General features: G+C 47.2%; 1 protein-coding gene across 1 annotated transcript in view; it reads right to left on the reverse strand.

The window, feature by feature from the left end:
- ARTN (artemin) overlaps positions 1-19,284 on the reverse strand; it is a 63,729-nt gene extending 44,445 nt beyond the window's left edge. Inside the window, exons 1-2 of the mRNA XM_073643630.1 lie at positions 19,149-19,284; positions 12,167-12,599 (exon numbers count right to left, since the gene is read on the reverse strand). Coding sequence (XP_073499731.1) covers positions 12,167-12,599; positions 19,149-19,208 — 493 coding nt within the window. The 5' untranslated portion in view covers positions 19,209-19,284. The remainder of the gene's footprint in view (positions 1-12,166; positions 12,600-19,148) is intronic.
- Between the last annotated feature and the right edge of the window lie 577 nt (positions 19,285-19,861).

Here is a 19,861-nt window from a genome sequence, read left to right on the forward strand (position 1 = left end):
GGCCGCGCTCCGTACATGTATGATCAGGTAACGTGAGTGGATGAGGCAATACTGAGTGACTTCTATCTACGGAAGGCGTTCACTCATCAAAACAATGGCGTCTGTAAGGTGAGAAGAGGGAATTTCTGCGAGATTTGTCGGGGCAGATTGCACTGGAGGGCATGATGTAAAATGTAGGTAGGTAAACAGTATCAGGTTTCATTGTGAATTTGTGGAACGTTATGAGCGTCTTCTGACACTTCTGTCATATTGTATATGGTTTTATGGGATTAAAAGAAAAAAAAAAAGAACACAATATCTGAAGAAAAAACGTGCTGTGCTAGACTGCAAAAAGTCAACGCTCAATACCCCACCCAGTACTTTTAATAAAACCTGACCATGTTTGGTTCTACCTCGTCCTGTTTTATATTAGTCATGGCTGTCGGGGCATGCTGGTACTTGTAGTTTTGTAACAGCTGCAGAGCCACTGGTTGGAGACCACAAATGTCTCTCATCGGCCATCATTATTTCTCTGTCCGTCATAAACAGAACAAGGAATCATTGTTCAGCTTTGGATTATGCAAAGACTTTTTTGCTGTAAATGTTGTATTGTTGAAATGTCAAGACCCTGGAGTCGTAGACGACAGAGACCCTTGTACCTTTGCCCCTCACTACATATCCTCAGACATGCTCCTGCATCTCAGATCAAATGCACTAAATACCCTGAGTCGTGCCGGTGTACATCACATCTTCTAGATATCTTCAAAATCATGCCCCGGACACTCACATCATCTTAAAGGGAGTCCGTCAGCAACAAAATGCTTTTTAAATGTGTTATACAGTGTTATAGGGGACTAACCCCTATGAAAACCATACAAGCACTGCATCGGTTACTGGTACAGTGCCTGAGAAAATAACTTTTAATTTGGATGCAAATGAGAAGGCTTCGGTGTGTAGTAGAGAGCAATGAACCAGCAGGAGGATTCTTGCAGGATGTGCCAGAGATGAGGAAAGATTGCCATCTTCTGGCCAGACGAAATCAAGCGGAACCAAGTTATACTAGAAGAGTTGAAGGGGGAGAAAATTCAGATGTTGGACCTGATCAGGTGACCTCCAGGATGGATTTCCTGGAAATCAAAGTCCAGCGTGCCAAGACACAGGCAGATTTGGCACCAAGCTGCAGAGTGGAGCAGACATGCTCCAGAGGGACAGCAGAGCCCAGCGCGACAGGCCTCAGCCGGAGGGCTGCGCTGCACCAGAGTTGGACAACCGCCTGAGAGGCCCTGGACTCCTCACAAAAGCGCCCTGAGACCTGCACATATTGGTCAGAGTCAGGACCTGCACCCCACACTGAGTAAGTTCCCGGGATCCGACGCCGCCTGTCAAGAGACGAGGTCTGGACCCCCTTACCCCAAGCGTGAGAAACTACCGTCGACGGGCAAGCCGGGAAGAACTGAGTGAGGACTGCGACAGGAGAGACGCGCCAGCAACCACGGAGGGATCGCGTGTCATTTCCAATTCTCACTCATGGTACCGGGGACAGTTGGGATTAGGAACTCAGGTTGGGTGGGGGCCGGTTGGTGCGTGGGAGGCTAAACGGGATCTGATAGACTTTATCCGGGAGAGACTTGCAGCCTAGCGGGAAGAACCGGTGACCCCTGCTAGGGCCATATAAAGAGAAAGAGAACTCACGTGGTGTCTCCCACGACTGGGTGCATCACACTTTTGTAAAGAAACATTACCGTTATTCACTGAAACTATTTCTTATTGTTATTCCAAGTTGTTGTTTATTATCCCTGTTACTAACACCCTTGCATAATACTTGTTATACATATAAAGTGGTTTTATCAATCCCTGACTGTTCCCACCTTGTATCTCTGTACGTTGTGTGGCACCCCAGGGGTCTGGTTACCACAGTAATAGAAATATTATGTCTGAGAGCAAGTGGGAGGTTTCTCTGGTCAGGAGCCCTAAGCATGCAACACCGCCCGCCCAGACCTGGGAGGGGAGGAATCTGCCCTTATAAACTGGGTCTGGGGCGGGATTAGGTGAGTCAGAGCCTGGAGAGGGAAAGTTACAGCAGGAGCTCTGTAGGAGCAGGAGTGAGTGCCAGGGGCTGGAAGCCAGATAGCTCGCCCTGGCTGAAGACACTAAGACCGGACACGGAGTCCGAGGCTGTGGGGACATTCAGGTCCAGCAGCAGAATCCAACCGGCAGGGGATTCCAGGTCCTCTGGCCATAGAAGCCCGGAGGCATTGTCACAAGCAAGGGACCAGCACCGCCATCGTGGAGCGGAGGCTAACAGAAGGCCCCAAGTCACCGGCCATACGGGTGAGCACCACACGGTACACTCAGGCGCGTGGGCTACTTCTACCCGCATACAGCAAGGTAGCCAGGAAGAGTGCAGATAGATGGGGAGGCCTACAACTCCACCTGGCCAGGGGAGATCCTGCTTGCTCACAGACTGACCAGGCCTCTACTGCTAACCAGTACTCCCGGGAGGGTCTGCTTTATAACACCAGTAAAGACCCTGAACTGCACTGCACAGACTCTGAGTTGTTCCTGCTGCGCTCGTGCACCATCACTCCCATCATCCACACCAACTGCCCTGAGGCTATACTTCCCCCGTGGGCAGTCATCCCATTCTTAGCTGCACACACAACACCGGTCTCAGCGGTCTGCCTTGCAGCGGCGGTCCCCACTGACCGCAATCCACGGGTGGCGTAGTCGGACCATTATCATACTAATAAGACTGCCACTGATTTGACCACCCTGGGCATGGACCGGGTCATCGCCAAGGAGACTACAACCCCCAGCGATCCGGCTCCGGGTATTCCACGCACACACGTGCACGCAGGGCCGGCTCCAGGTTTTTCTGGGCCCCGGGCGAAAGAGTCTCAGTGGGCCCCTTTAACACATACCACGATTCATGATGCAGAGATATGGCGGAGAAATATATATATATAGTACAATGCAAAGATTTCACTTCTTACATTACATGAGTGATATCTATTGTAAATTCCACAATAGCTCAGAAACCGGTGAATCGCTCCACACAGTATACTGGCCCCCATATAAGGCTCCATACGGAATACTGGCCCCCATATAACGCTTCATACGGAATACTGGCCCCCATATAAGGCCCCATACGGAATACTGGCCCCCATATAAGGCTCCATGCGGAATACTGACCCCCATATAAGGCTCCATGCGGAATACTGACCCCCATATAAGGCTCCATGCGGAATACTGGCCCCCATATAAGGCTCCATGCGGAATACTGGCCCCCATATAAGGCTCCATACGGAATACTGGCCCCCATATAAGGCTCCATATGGAATACTGGCCCCCATATAAGGCTCCATACGGAATACTGGCCCCCATATAAGGCCCCATACGGAATACTGGCCCCCATATAAGGCTCCATATGGAATACTGGCCCCCATATAAGGCTCCATACGGAATACTGGCCCCCATATAAGGCTCCATACGGAATACTGGCCCCCATATAAGGCTCCATACGGAATACTGGCCCCCATAAGGAATACTGGCCCCCATATAAGGCTCCATACGGAATACTGGCCTCCATATAAGGCTCCATACGGAATACTGGCCCCCATATAAGGCTCCATACGGAATACTGGCCCCCATACGGAATACTGGCCCCCATATAAGGCTCCATACGGAATACTGGCCTCCATATAAGGCCCCATACGGAATACTGGCCCCCACATAAGGCCCCATACGGAATACTGGCCCCCATATAAGGCTCCATATGGAATACTGGCCCCCATACGGAATACTGGCCCCCATATAAGGCTCCATACGGAATACTGGCCTCCATATAAGGCTCCATACGGAATACTGGCCCCCATATAAGGCTCCATACAGAATACTGGCCCCCATATAATGCTCCATACAGGATACTGGTCCCCTTATAAAGCTCCATACAGGATACTGGACCCCATATAACGCTCCATACAGGATACTGGTCCCCTTATAAAACTCCATACAGGATACTGGCCCCCATATAACGCTCCATACAGGATACCGGTCCCCTTATAACGCTCCATACAGGATACTGGCCCCCATATAATGCTGCATGCAGGCTGTTACCCCCCACATAATGCCCCATACAGGCTGTCCCCCCCTTATAATGCTCCATGCAGGCTGTTACCCCCCACATAATGCCCCATACAGGCCCCCCCCCTTTTAATGCTCCATGCAGGCTGTTACCCCCCACATAATGCCCCATACAGGCTGCCCAACCCTTATAATGCTCCATGCAGGCTGTTACCCCCCACATAATGCCCCATACAGGCCCCCCCTTTTAATGCTCCATGCAGGCTGTTACCCCCCACATAATGCCCCATACAGGCTGCCCCCCCCCTTATAATGCTCCATGCAGGCTGTTACCCCCCACATAATGCCCCATGCAGGCTGTTACCCCCCACATAATACCCCATACAGCCCCCCCCCTTTTAATGCTCCATGCAGGCTGTTACCCCCCACATAATGCCCCATACAGGCTGCCACCCCCCCTTTATAATGCCCCATGCAGGCTGTTCCCCACCTTATAATGCCCCATGCAGGCTGTCACCCCTCCTCTTTATAATGCCCCATGCAGGATGCCCCCCCCCTTCTCTTTATACTGCCCCATGCAGGATGCCCCCCCTTCTCTTTATACTGCCCCATGCCTCCATACATTAAAAAAAAAAAAATCAAATACTCACCTCCCTTCTCCTCACCTCCCTTCTCCTCACCTGCTACCTGCTACCTGCTGCCTGCTGCCCGCAGCTCGGGTCCGAACCACAGCGTTGTCGGCGTCTTCCCACTCAGCGCTCCCTGTGACGGCTCAGGGGAGGGCGCGGTGTAAAGGCGTCACCACGCCCTCTGACCTGAGACGTCACAGGGAGCGCAGAGCAGGAAGACAGCTGATCTGCGGAGGCACGGGGAGAGGTAAGTATCCAGCTGCCGGGGCCCTGAGCAAGCGGCGGAGAAGGGCGGGCGCTGACACCGCTCTCCTCCGCCCATAGCCCAGCGGGGTGCGCGACCGCCAGTGGGCCCCTCTGCCTGCTCAGGGCCCCGGCATTTGCCCGGGTGCGCCGGGTGCTGACGCCGGCCCTGCGTGCACGCACAACACAGGCCCAGGGGGTGAGTCAGTTGCATTCTGGCACCTGTGTTACATTTGGCGAAGTCGGCAGGATCCAACTACCTTGAGAGTTCGATGTTACCTGGCAAGTATTGATTCCAGAAGCACTAGTAGTACAGTTGGCCAAAGAAGCTCATGAGAGGGGAGCTCACTTTGGTGTGGAGAAGACCTTTCAGTGGTTACAACGACTGGTGTATTGGCCCCAACAACTGCGGCAGGAAGTGGAGGGAGTTTGCCAAAAATGTCGCCAGTGTGAGCTAAGTAAACCCCTGGAACAGAGGTCTCCTGTTCAGACCATCCGAACTTCCGCGCCCTTAGAAGTCCTAATGATTGACTACCTGATGATCGGAACTTCATGCAGTGGCTACGGGTACTGCTTGGTGATGACTGACCACTTCACCAAGTTCGCAGTGGTGGCCCCTACTCGAGACCAGACGGCGGAAGCTGCAGCTAAGGCTATCTGTCAGGATTTCATTTGAATATATGGGTGCCCGAAGCGAATACACTACGACCAGGAGGCCTGCTTCCAGGGGCGAGTGATGGATGAACGGTATTGTATCTATAGAATCGATAAATCCCGAACAACACCATATCACCCCCAGGGGAACGGAACCTGCAAACGCTTCAACCGAACCCTGTTGCAAATGTTGCGAACGCTGGAAGAAGACAAGAAGATGAAGTGGCCCGAATTTGTGTCTGAACTTGTGTGGGTGTATAATAATCGAGTCCATGCGACTACTGGCTACACCCCATACATGTTGCTGTTTGGGAGGAATGGACGAGAGGTCACTGAACTGGAGCTGGACTCAGGAGATCCCTGTCCGGGCAGCAGCCCAAGTACTTGGATTCGGGAGCACCGACGCCGACTTCACACTGTGAGAAGATTGGTTGAACAGAAGTTCCAGGAAGTGGCGCATCCAAGTTGGCCCCCAACCTCGGGTGGGCCACTCTAGCCAGGGGACCATGTGCTCGTGCGAGCCAAGCAGTTAGGGAGTAAGCTGGATCACCGTTGGGAGGCAGTGCCCTATCAAGTGGTGAAGAAGGTCCACCCGGATAACCTGGTCTCCGAGGTCCGACCCAAAGGGGATGACACCGCGACATCTAGAGTGTTGCACCGCAATATGCTGCGGCCCTGCTCTTTTGAAGTGGAGGACTGTCACGGGACTGAATCTCCAACTGAAGTGGCTGAAGAGCCCCAAACAGGGGCCTTAGGGGACGAAGAAGGATAGGATAAAGTACCGTTGAGTCTGCCAGAACTGCAGGTGCCACTCTCAAGTGAGACAGAGAATGGATCGAAAGGCGATTTACAATCTCCAGTGATTGATTCTTCAGGATCACCTCTGCAGGACTGAACAGGCTAATGCCGGAATCCCTCCTAACCGGTATGACCAAGAAGAGTTTATCTGGTCTCAGATTCAGCAGAAGACAGAAGAGTGTGTTCAACTCCTGTCCGAACTTGTGTTGCCTGGAAGGAGGCGTCAATCCCGCAAGAAGCCCACTCGCCTAAGGACTGGCGAGCAAAAAGGGGGGAGAAATGTAGTAGAGAGCAATGAACCGAGCAATGAACCAGCAGGAGGATTCTTGCAGGATGTGTCAGAGATGAGGAAAGATGGCCATCTTCTGGCCAAACGAAATCAAGCGGAACCAAGTTATACTAGAAGAGTTGAAGGGGGAGAAAATTCAGATGCTGGACCTGATCAGGTGACCCCCAGGAAGGATTTCCTGGAAATCAAAGTCCAGCATGCCAAAACACAGGCAGATTTGGCGCCAGGCTGCAGAGTGGAGCAGACGTGCTCCGGAGGGACAGCAGAGCCCAGCGCGACAGGCCTCAGCCGGAGGGCCACGCTGCACCAGAGTTGGACATCGCCAGAGAGGCTCCAAACTCCTCACAAAAGCGCCCTGAGCCCTGCGCATATTGGTCAGAGTCAGGACCTGCGCCCCACACTGAGTAAGTTCCCGGGATCTGACATCACCTGTCAAGAGCTGATGTCTGGACCCCATTATCCCCAAGCGTGAGAGACTACCGTCAAAAGTCAAGCCAAGAAGAGCTGAGCGAGGACCGCGACAGGAAAGACGCGCGAACAACCGCGGAGGAATCGCGCAAGTGAACAGGGCCGTAATTTCCAATTCTCACTCACGGTATCGGGGACAGTTGGAAGTAGGATCTCAGGTTGGGTGGGGACCGGTTGGTGCATGGGAGGCTAAACGGGATCTGATAGACTTTATCTGGAAGAGACTTGTGGCCTAGCGGGAAGAACTGGTGACCTCCGCTAGGGCCATAAAAAGAGAACTCACGTAGTGTCTCCCACAACTGGGTGCATCACACTTTTGTAAAGAAACTTTACCGTTATTCACTGAAACTATTTCTTATTGTGGTTCCAAGTTGTTGTTTATTATCCCTGTTACTAACACCCTTGCATAATACTTGTTATACATATAAAGTGGTTTTATCAATCCCTGACTGTTCCCGCCTTGTATCTCTGTGCGTTGCATTCCAGCACCTGTGTTACAGGTGCACCCTTGGTGTGGTCAGGAGTCTAGTGCACCGTTACGCCTCCTCATTTGTATATTGGGGTCCTTCCTCCACCGTTACGCCTCCTCATTTGTATATTGGGGTCCTTCCTCCACCGTTATGCCTCTTCACCTTCCTCCGCTTCTGATTGATGGTGCTCGCTTCCCAGAGAAAGCACTCTCTGAATGTTCCCGGGGTGTGTGCGGCCGCACATGTTGGCAATGGCCGCGTGCGTTCTCCTTTCTGTCTCCTTTTATCTGATGCCGCTCGCTGCCCTTCCAAGTGTATCAGTTTAACAAGCGGCATCAGAAGAAAGGAGACAAGGAAGAGAACGTGCGTGAGCATGTGGTGGCGCATATACCGGCAGCATTCAGACTGTGCTCGCTCTGGGAAGCAGAGGAAGGCGAAGAGGCATAATGATGCATCAAACTCTTGGCCACACCAAGGGTGCACCAAGGTTTTCTCATTTGCATCCAAATTAAAAGTTATTTTCTCAGGCACTGTATCAGTAACAGATACAGTGCTTGTATGCAGTGAGGTAACATGAAGATCGTGGACCCCAATGTAAAAGTTTCTAATTATTGCAAATCTGGTCTTTTAGGCCCCCTAGGTTCCAGGATCTGGTGCAATTGCAACCCCTGCTCTTATTAGTTATACCAATGATTGTATGGTTGTTATAGGGGTTAAGACTCCTACAACACTGTATAACCCATTTAAAATGCATTTTGGGGGTGACGGACTCCCTTTCACCATATACCACCAGTCGTGCCCCTGTACCTTGGATCATCTGCACCAGATATCCTGAACCAGTGTTTTCCTATGACGATTTTTCTAGTATGTGGTTCTGTGCAGTCCATTCAGGTAATTGCCCAGACATCCAGGAGTTGTGCCAAAAACTGCTGTTTCCCGGCTCACTGCCATGGAAATGTGGCCTGTTATTCATCTAGTGCCGAGGAAATAAAAACTTCTTACTGTAAATGTGGAAACACTGGAATCACATCTAATAAACTAGCAATTCAGAAAAGCAACATTCTTAAACTTTAACATCCAGGACCCGGTTCTATGTGGAGCTGATGGATATTTGTCTTTCTGGATTCTGCTTTCCAACCTGCTGTAAATGATATATTCACACGTCCGGCATACGGCTGCACTGACGCTAATCTCATCCTCTGGACACACGTTCAAGATGCCCAGATCTCTACAGATTCTTTATTTCAGCCTTTAATACTTTGCTAAATGATCTGAGTCTGAACCTCATTCTTAGCCCAGGGGAGTTTACAGGTCTGTTGTCTGTACCTGTGTCATTTGCATCTGCAAACCTGGCCCCCAAATACCTCGTCTGTCCTCAATTCACAGACTAAACAGCTCTGACTTTCTCTCTCTTCTTTAGAAAACCCCTTTTTATATCCCCTATTAGAAAAGGATCCCTTTGGAAACACAATTTATTTTAACTTAGAATTTCCTAAGTCTAAGAAAAAGGGTCTAGAAAAATAATTCTGAGCTGCTCCCTGATTTCGATGGGAAAAAAAAAACACTTTATGACAGTTGCCCCCAATAATTGCAACCGATCGATGAGGGGTCCAACTGCAGAGCCATGCAGAATAAACTTATTTTTAGGAAACCCTATTAAACAATGGACACTGGATACTGGATAATCCGGATAATTTTCTTTCCCAAAATGTTGCTTCAAAGCTTTGCATTTTTCCATTTTCTTCTATAAATGTAGCATTAATCTTGATGAAAGGGGATCTGGACGATTTTACTGGTGAAACTATTGGCATAGGTGTACTACAAGTACATGCACACGTCTCCATTGCCCTTTCAGTCTATCTTGCATGTGACTTTAAAAGGACAGCCTGTTGTGCCCGGCGCCGATCTCTGCTGGAACAGAGAGCGGTCACAGAAAGCTGCTGCCGGAGATTCAATGGCTTCCACTGACATCACATTGACAGAGCAGCGGTTTCTCTTCCACTCTGCTCTGTTGATGGTGCGTGACTGCTAACGTCATGCTAGTAGACAGCCGGCTCCCTGCTGCCAAACTGCGAGGAGCCAGCTGTCAATCAGCATGACGTCGGCAGTCACGCTCCATTGGCAACCCGGAAGAAGTAGAGCTGCTCTGTTGACGCTGAACAGCTGAATCATCGGTAGGAGCGGTCTGTGACCACTTTGTGCCGGTGTCAGGTACAACAATCAGGTTGTTGCCTCTTATAGTAACTAGCTGCCTGTTAGTTTTTAGGCCCATAGTAAAAAAATAAATCTTGGAGATTTTCTTTAATACTTGATTTCTTTGCTATAAAAATGTATTTTGTATCCAATGCCACTAGTTTTATCAGGAAATTCATCCAGGCAGCTTCCCTTTAAATAAGTATTCGATGAAGCCGGCAGCTTTGCCTTAGCAGCAACATGCTCAACGAAGGGGCTGTAGTCCAGTGAAATCATCGATTTAAGGGCAGACAGGGTCAGACATATCATTGGTGCAACCACAAGGGCCAGAGAGTTAAGGGGCCCATTTCCTCCTCCAAAACAGGCGAAATTTTGCATTATGATGATCTATTGGACTTTAAAGGGCCCATATACTTTTCTTGCACAGAGTCCATTTTTGATCAGTGTTCACCAGTGGGGGCAGATGTACCAATGGTGCAACAGGGGCCCAAGAAATAAAGGGGGCCACTTACAGCTGCAAAGCAGCTTCTGTCACAGACACATAAAGGGGCTCATATACTGTTCTTGCACATTGGCGCTCTTCAGTCTGTGTCCGCCAATGCATTAATTGGGACCCTACAGCACAAAAATGGACAGGAATATTAAATAATGAGCGTTATTCAAGATTCCTGCAATGAAATTCAGTTGATGAGTTTCCCTTTAAATGTAGTTGCTAAGTTTGAGACCACTTTAGCAAAGCACTAAATTCATCGCCCCCCTTCTGCCCTCCTTGGACCACAGGATAATGCTCATCTCGCTTGTCACTCATTACATGACGATGCAAGAAACAATTCACACCGTAAATGTGCATCAACTCATGACAAAGATCAGGCAGCGTGAATAAGAAGAAGTGACAGAGCCAAAGCGTCTACTCTGCCAACACCTACTGCGACTTAATCTTCTGCCAGTTTTGAGTGTTTCAATTGTAAATGAGTCACCAGTGAAACTACTGGTCTATAATAAATATATATATACCATATATATATTTTTATATAAATATGAGAGCAGCGGAATCCGGAATATTGATAGGAAATGAACTATTCCAGCTATGGTCATTTGTTACTAATGGTACCTGAAATTTGGGAGGATTTTTTTACACCAAAGAATATGATCTAGCAAGTATGTCAGGAATTCACAAACATAAAGTTCTCGTGGTCATTGAACTTTTAGGAGAAAGATATAGTAATTACCAGTCATTTCTTATTTTTAAGGCAATGCATGCATGCCCATCCTAGTTTTCTGAGAGGTCTAAATTCACAGATATTCTCATACGAGTGCTATCCGTAGTTTTCACACATAGCACTCGTACCTATGATTTTCTATGGGGTCATGCACATGTCCGATTTTTTTTCTTGGACCGAGTGGTCGGCGGAAAATATTAGAGACATGTTCCGAGTCAAACAGAAAAAAAGGGGAAAAATATCAGCTCACCAAAAAGGTAGATCACGCCAAAATGTTGTCAATGTAGTGATGCTTGGAATAAATGGGGTCACCAAAAAACGTAGGAAAAATTCCAGCCCCAACAAAAAATAAAATGTTGAAGTTTAGTTGTGTTCAACATAAGAAGGAGCAAAAAACATATAGGATAATAGGGAGAAAACACTAACGCATTTCGGACAATAAATGAATAAGGACATGGTTGGCCGAAACGCATTAGGTTTCCCCCTATTTCCCTTTATGTTTATTCCTCGATTTTTGCCCCCTTCTTATGTTTTTTGATATGTGACATTATGGAACCCAAATAAACTTCAACATTGTATTTTTTATTGGTGCTGGAATTTTTTCTACATTTTCTGGTTTTGTTGCGAGCGTCGGATCAAAATCGGCAATGCAAGTCTATGGGTCAGTGAAAAAAAGTGTGATTCGATTTTCATGGACGGTCACATAGGAGAAAGTGGAGAAACTTTTATTTTCCCGTGTACGACAAAAACGGTTGACACTCGGACCACTCTCTGATCAAAGTGTGATCACAATAATTGGTCCATTTGTCTTATACGTGACAAAAACTGACGTCTGAATGAGACCTAAAAGTCTAAAGTGTCAGCTGAGGCTTCTTTCACACTTGCATTTTATCATTGCGTTTGATCCTGAAAACTAAACAGCGTCAGAAAGGATTAGTTTCCTAATGATGCAAACGGAAGTAGAGGGGACACATTTTATCTATTATAGGGTCTGCTATGTGTCCGTATCTTCTATCTATCTATCTTTGGTTATTTCTCATGGACGTATCCATCTGGATATTATTTTTATTTTAACTTTGCTACTTTGTTATCCATAATTGAATTAATTTCTTTTAAAATCCCAAGTAATGAGGCACTCACGGTGACTTGGTTTATTCTTGCTCTTCTGCCTCTTGTACGATTTCTTCCCTAGATTCTGTGTAGAGTTGTAGAGTTCAAAAAAGTTTCCAGTGAGTCCAGAGGTGATTGTTGCAGAAGTCTTTATTTTTCTGCTCCATAAACCATCAGGTTCTTCTGAAATCTTCCATGTGTCCTCCCGGCAAACATTCCCATATTGTAATATTCTTTTTGGTAATTGTCTGCAGATCTGGATTTGATTCCTCCACCAATGATGTAAAGTGACAATAAGGTCCCCTTGACCAAAACTGAGCATCTCCAGGGGATGAGCCCAGTTTAAAATCAGTTCCACGGCACCATAATCTGTTGTGAGATTGTCTGGCGCAAAGGTCAGGGATGCGTTTAATAGGGGATGGATGGGGCTCCGATGCCTTGGCGCGTAGAGCAGACTGTGTCCCTGCAGAGAGAGAAATACAAAGCACATGTGGTTAATTCCCAAGCGTCTGCCCAAAACTTTTGATCAATGTCCAGATCTTAAATTCTGTCCAATCAACATCATAGATAGAATAAATGGTTTCAGTAACGAGTAGACTTGTGTCCTGCACACAGCGATCCGTAACATTACGCCAAGCAAGATCCCAATTTGTAGGAAACCTTGTAAATTATATTTTGTTTTAGCCATAAAGATGGATGAAGAATGTGGAGAATTGGACTTCCGGTCTATAGAAGAGGAAAAGGTCAGTGAGATTTTGGATAAATTGGTGCGATATTGACATTCCTGAAGGTACAGAAGATGAATCCTCAGGTCACAATCAATGGCTTCATCCAACCTAAAAATGAGTAAAACTTTGAAAATTTGCTCTGGCATGCCAAGGTAAGGAGGCTTATTCGCCGTGCAATGCTCCCCTGGGAAATGTAATGTGCAAATTGCCTCTTCAGAGAAGAAGAGGACTTGAACTCTGTAGCGCCACCTATGGGAAGCAGCAATCCTACAAGTCACAATCAACCCTTTAACGAGTTGTGCAATATGACTTAGGATAAAAGCCAAATCAGAATCTCAATCTCATTTGGCTTTTATCCTAAGTCATATTGCACGACTCGTTAAAGGGTCGATTGTGACTTGTAGGATCACTGCTTCCAACAGGTGGCGCTACAGAGTTCAAGTCCTCTTCCTCTCTGAAGAGGCAATTTGCATATGAAAATTTGCTATGATTTAGAATTGCAGCCCTGTGTTTGCCAAATATAAAGCAATGGATCAAAAGTTGTTTTTTTTATACAGCATGGAAGACTGGAATTCGCCCACTGTTTATATGTAGATCAGGAGAACATAAACCTTTTTTTTTGGTTCAAAAGCCAAATTGCTACTTTGTGTCACTCCCAAGGTCTGCATTAAAACTTAACGCGATTTTTTTTATCACTTTGATTTTGATGACCTTTTTTACAGATAGGTAATCAATGCCGGATTACTAGGGTCCAACACCTGCTGCGTCCACCGACAAGCTGTTATCCCCTTTGGTATAGTCTATGGAGCACTGGCCACTGCTGGGTCCTGCAGATCAGTTCCTATACAAGTAATAGGAGATATTCTGTAGCACCTGGCAGCAGCCACTACACAGTGCGTGTGGTGTTCAGCTCCGTACACTGATTACATCAGGCTCCCGGCAAGCACTGCAAATGGCAGATTGGTGAGGGTGCTAGGTGTCGATCTGATATTGATGACCTATCGTAAGGTTAGGGTGACACCACCGAATTTTCTCTCATCCGAGAGAATCGGGCCGATTATGCTAATCACACCCTGATCAGAGTGTGATCCGATTTTCTCAGATGAGGAAAAGATGGGGAAAAAAAATTTCTCCATCTTCTCCATTCTGTCAGTCCATGGAAATTGGAGTGCACTCGGATGTCATCTGAGTGCAGTTCATTTTTTTCCATGGACTCATTCAATTGCATGGCCGAATGCGATGGGATTATCAGATGCAATTGTGCATGCTGCACGGCCCCATATAATAACATTGGTTCGAGCGCAATCCAATGTTTTGTCAGACTGCACTTGGACCAAAAATATGGTCATCTCCACGAGCCCTAAGGATTGGTCATCAGCATCGATGTGGTCTAAAACCCCTTTAAAAGGGTATTTCGATTTGCAAGTAAATTCCATAAATATCTGATAAGTAAGGAATTCCATTACTAGGACTTTTACTTATCCGGAGAATGGGAATCCCCTGCTCAATTGAGTTTCCAGGGAAATCTCGAGATGAACGCTCAATCCATTGTAATATATGAGAGTTACGTAAACAGCCAAACTTTTCACCTCCCTCATAAACTACGAAGGATGAAGCAGAGAGCCACATTTATGCACAGACATACTGTATTTCCTCTCTCTCAAAGAGTCACAAATACAGGAGAGACCATGATGGCTGGGGGACGCACAGAATGGCATCGTAGACCACATGTGCCCACCCTGGACTGCGATTGTGCTCCCTCAATGCAAATGAAGCATACAAGTTTTAGAAAAAGCGGTCACCCTTGGACCTGATTAGGTTGCGCACCCCTGCATTAGAGCATCAGAGCGCCAGACACACAGATAAATGTGAAAGGCAAGTTGATATGTAGTGAAGGGTGAGTTTGAGTAGATCTCTCCCTTCTATAATGTCATAGACAGGTCAGGACACAGCGTTCATCCTGCGACTTGTCCTTCTCCAGGTAGTGATCGCTACAGAACATTTATTAGGATCTCGATTTAGGAAAGATCATTTTTATTTTTTCAAATAATGCAAAGAAGTCAAGCTCGTAACACACAGGGGGCCAAAATTAAAAACTTGGACAAAGTGGAGTGCCAACGAGTATAAAGTATAATGGGCCCCACATAGGCCTCCATACAGTATTATGGGCCCCACATAGTCCTCCATGCAGAATAATGGCCCCACATAGTCCTCCATACAGTATAATGGGACCCACATAGTCCTCCATACAGAATAATGGGCCCCACATAGTCCTCCATACAGTATAATGGGCCCCACATAGTCCTCCATACAGAATAATGGGATAATGGGCCCCATATAGTCCTCCATACATAATAATGGCCCCACATAGTCCTCCGTACAGTATAATGGGCCCCACATAGGCCTCCATACAGTATTATGGGCCCCACATAGTCCTCCATACAGTATAATGGGCTTCACATAGTTCTCCATGCAGAATAATGGCCCCACATAGTCCTCCATACAGAATAATGGCCCCACATAGTTCTCCATGCAGAATAATGGCCCCACATAGTCCTCCATACAGTATAATGGCCCCACATAGTTATCCATGCAGAATAATGGCCCCACATAGTTATCCATGCAGAATAATGGCCCCACATAGTCCTCCATACAGTATAATGGCCCCACATAGTCCTCCATACAGAATAATGGGCCCCACATAGTCCTCCATACAGAATAATGGGCCCCACATAGTCCTCCATACAGTATAATGGCCCCACATAGTCCTCCATACAGTTTAATGGCCCCACATAGTCCTCCTTACAGAATAATAGCCCCACATAGTCCTCCATACAGAATAATGGACCCCACATAGTCCTCCATAAAGAATCATGGCTCTACATAGTCCTCCATACACTATAATGGGCCCACATAGTCCTCCATACAGAATAATGGGCCCCACATAGTCCTCCATACAGAATAATGGACCCCACATAGTCCTCCATACAGAATAATGGACCCCACATAGTCCTCCATACAGTATAATGGACCCACATAGTCCTCCATACAGAATAATGGGCCCACATAGTCCTCCATACAGAATAATGGGCCCCACATAGTCTTCCATACAGAATAATAGCCCCACATAGTCCTCCATACAGAATAATGGACCCCACATAGTCCTCCATACAGTATAATGGACCCACATAGTCCTCCATACAGAATAATGGGCCCACATAGTCCTCCATACAGAATAATGGGCCCCACATAGTCCTCCATACAGAATAATGGGCCCCACATAGTCCTCCATACAGAATAATGGCCCCACATAGTCCTCCATACAGAATAATGGGCCCCACATAGTCCTCCATACAGTATAATGGGCCCCACATAGTCCTCCATACAGAATAATGGCCCCACATAGTCCTCCATACAGTATAATGGCCACACATAAGGGTGATGGTTCTGGTGTTGTGGGCCAAATATAATCACCCTGCGGGCCAGACCTTGTCATGTGTGAGGTAATGGAGTAATATATTTATCAGACTATAAGAGATGAAGGAATACAGCGCTCAATGATGTGTGTCTCCTGGAGGCATCCATGTGGCTGTTATGGGGCTCCTGGAGAGAGGAGCCCTATTTGAAGTTGTTCTCTTCCCCATTTTAATGTATAATGATGTGGCCCCACAGATGCTTCAATCAGGGGCGGACAAGTCATTGGTACAAACTGTGTGGCCACACAGGAGCCCAAAAGGTAAGGGGGCCCATTTCTCCAAAACATGTGGAATTGTTGCCAATGAGGAGCTATTGGGCTGCAATGGGCCCTTATACTGTTCCTGCACAGGGGCCCTTATGTCGGCCTGTGGCTGCAATGTTAGGCTCTATTCACATGTCCAGTTGTCAGAGATCCAGTGTTAAAAAAAAAAAAAGCGCCTGGATCTATTACAAGTGGAGCAAAAACAGATTCCATTTTGCATCCGTTTTTGTCCCGTTTGTAAAGGATCTGTTTTTGCTAGAGGTGTCTGTGAGCCTCGAAGACGGATCTATCGGCTGACATAAGAGACGACCGTCCGTTATTATCTGATCCCCGCAGACTTAAAAATAAAATGATGTCAGACACTCTTCGTTTTGTTCAGTAAACCAAATCTTTTGATCCGGCTGAAAAACGGATTGCAGTCAAACGGAGGAGATTTTAGGATGTTTCTGTCCCTATTCAAATGAATGTATCCCCCATACTGGATCATTATATTATTGTTTTCTAATATCCCAGAACAGATAAAATAAATAAATAAATAACTACTGTACATGTGAACAAAGCCTAAAATACTTCCTACAACCTACTGGACATCACAGGTCATTAGTTAGCAGCGTGGTGGTGTCCAATTGAGTCCAATTTATGTTTTTTGCAGGGACGACCGTTCTCTGCCGGCACAGACAATATCGGAAACCTTATTTCGGTCCATTCCACTCCATATCAAAGCTAAGAAGATGAGAGAAAAAAGAAATCTCTTCCATGCTGCCTCATTCATGGCATCGGTCTCGGGGGGGGAATCATCCCACCTTACCAATATCTCATGGCAGGGAGTGCAGCACCTGGACCTAAGAGAACTGACAGTCACTGAATGCTGAAAGCAAGATTGATCTTTGTTTTCTAATGTAAATGCAGTTTTGCATTGTCTGGAGTGGCCGACTATCCTACCACCACCATAAAACAAAAAATACAATGCTAAAATATGCAAAAATCCCCAAAATGGAAAGCACATGACTGACAATAACCCCGAAAGCTGACACTACCAGACCAGTGATAATAATGCAACAATGTGAACTGTACCACAATACCCTGCAATCAATTCAGGAACTTCAAAGGACGTATTGATGCCTCAATAAAAAAGACAAGAAAAGCAAATATTTACTGACATCTGCAGTCGGATTTGGCATTTCATTTCTTGGCCGGGTTTCTGACAGATAGGGTTAATGCCACATCTATAGACTTTTTCAAAGCCCAATGTCACTATCCTCCCTCCAGAGCTGCACTCCACATAGAGTCTAGCACAGTAAAAAGCGTCTCAGCGCCAGTCTGGGGTCTACACAGTAAAGTGTCAGCTCCTTGGGGCAGTGCTGGCTGTATTTAACGATGGGCAGCATTTCCTTTACTTTATGTTCTTGATCTCACTTGTACTATGTCTTAACCATAAATCATGAGTTTCACAGTTCCAAGTAGTTTCTTAAAAGTGCACAGGACAAACAATAATGTAATATTCAGATAATGTGATTATTAATAAGTAAAGCATGGCTGAGAAAGTGCAGGATCCAGACACAAAAAAATGGGGAGAGCGCCTCCAGGTCCAGTGTATGGAAAGTGGAAAAGTGTGTTAAAAGAGGAATTTATGGCAAATTAGAACATATCCCAGAAGCAAAAACGAAAAAACTGGGTTCCTGCCCTGCTCCATGCCACCTGCCGTATGCTAGCTACCCTGTTCCATGCTACTTGCCCTGCTCCATGCCACCTGACCTGCTCCTCCATGCCACCTGCCCTGTTCCATGCTACCTGCCCTGCTCCATGCCACCTGTCCTGCTCCATGCCACCTGTCCTGCTCCATGCCACCTGCTTTGCTCCATGCCACATACCCTGCCCCATGCAACCTGCCCTGCCCCATGCCATCTGCCCTGCCCCATGCCATCTGCTCCATGCCACCTGCTCCATGCCACCTGCCCTGCTCCATGGTACTTGCCATGCTCCATGCTAAATGCCCTGCTCCATGCCACCTGCCCCGCTCCATGCCACCTGCCCTGCTCCATGCTACCTGCCCTGCTCCATGCTACCTGCCCTGTTCCATGCCACCTGCCCTGCTCCATGCTACCTGCCCTGCTCCATGCCACCTGCCCTGCTCCATGCCACCTGCCCTGCTCCTTGCTACCTGCCCTGCTCCATGCCACCTGCCCTGCTCCTTGCTACCTGCCCTGCTCCATGCCACCTGCCCCGCTCCATGCCACCTGCCCTGCTCCATGCTACCTGCCCTGCTCCATGCTACCTGCCCTGTTCCATGCCACCTGCCCTGCTCCATGCTACCTGCCCTGCTCCATGCCACCTGCCCTGTTCCATGCCACCTGCCCTGCTCCTTGCTACCTGCCCTGCTCCATGCCACCTGCCCTGCTCCATGCCACCTGCCCTGCTCCATGCCACCTGCCCTGCTCCATGCTACCAGCCCTGCTCCATGCTACCTGCCCAGCTGCAGCCTATTCCTCCTCTCCTCCAGCTCTGTGGCTCCGCACTTGTCTCATGTCAGTGTGATTGCACCTACCTTGCTCTCCTGCCCTCTCTTGTAAGCAGACTGATGCTTCTCTGATCCACCCCATGGCATGCTCTGGGATAGAAAGCCTTGTGCTGATCCTATCCTATGCTGAGCTCCCACCTCCTGGGGGGATCCCTCCCCAGATCTGCCTGTATTCACTGCATCTCTTGCAGAAGAGAACAAGGATAAGACTTTCAACAATTCTATTTCACAGCAGCAGCACAAGTAGCAGATTGAAATGTCTGAAATACTTCTGGGTTTTCCACATTACATTTTTTATTTTCCACTGTGGATTTCCAATCATTGCATCGTCTGACGGATCTCTGTCCTGTTTCTGGCTTTAATTCAATTACATGAAACTAATTGAAAATGAAAATAACAGAATATATTTTTAGAAACTCATAGAAATGTGTTTTTTTTTTCTTTCTAAAGAAGTTTCTTTTTTATTTTTTTTTTGCTTTTTTAAACCTTATTTTTAAGATGACTGATGGGAGTTTTTTCCCTCAAACTATGCTGAGTTGCGCAGAGCTTTAAAGGGGTGGTCCAAAAAAACAAATTAAATTTCATCCTAAATGATTATCTAATGCCATAATCCAAAACTATTTTCTAATATACTTTAATGAAAAATCCCCTATCCTTCCCCCACTACACTATCTAATTGCTTTTATTTCTTTTTTTCCCTACTTCTTTTTTTGATTATGCTTCGTTTTAGAATCCCAGTG

The sequence above is a fragment of the Phyllobates terribilis genome, unplaced genomic scaffold, assembly GCF_046119375.1.
Source record: "Phyllobates terribilis strain yellow unplaced genomic scaffold, ASM4611937v1 Scaffold_8__6_contigs__length_399053987, whole genome shotgun sequence".
Lineage (NCBI taxonomy): Eukaryota > Metazoa > Chordata > Amphibia > Anura > Dendrobatidae > Phyllobates > Phyllobates terribilis.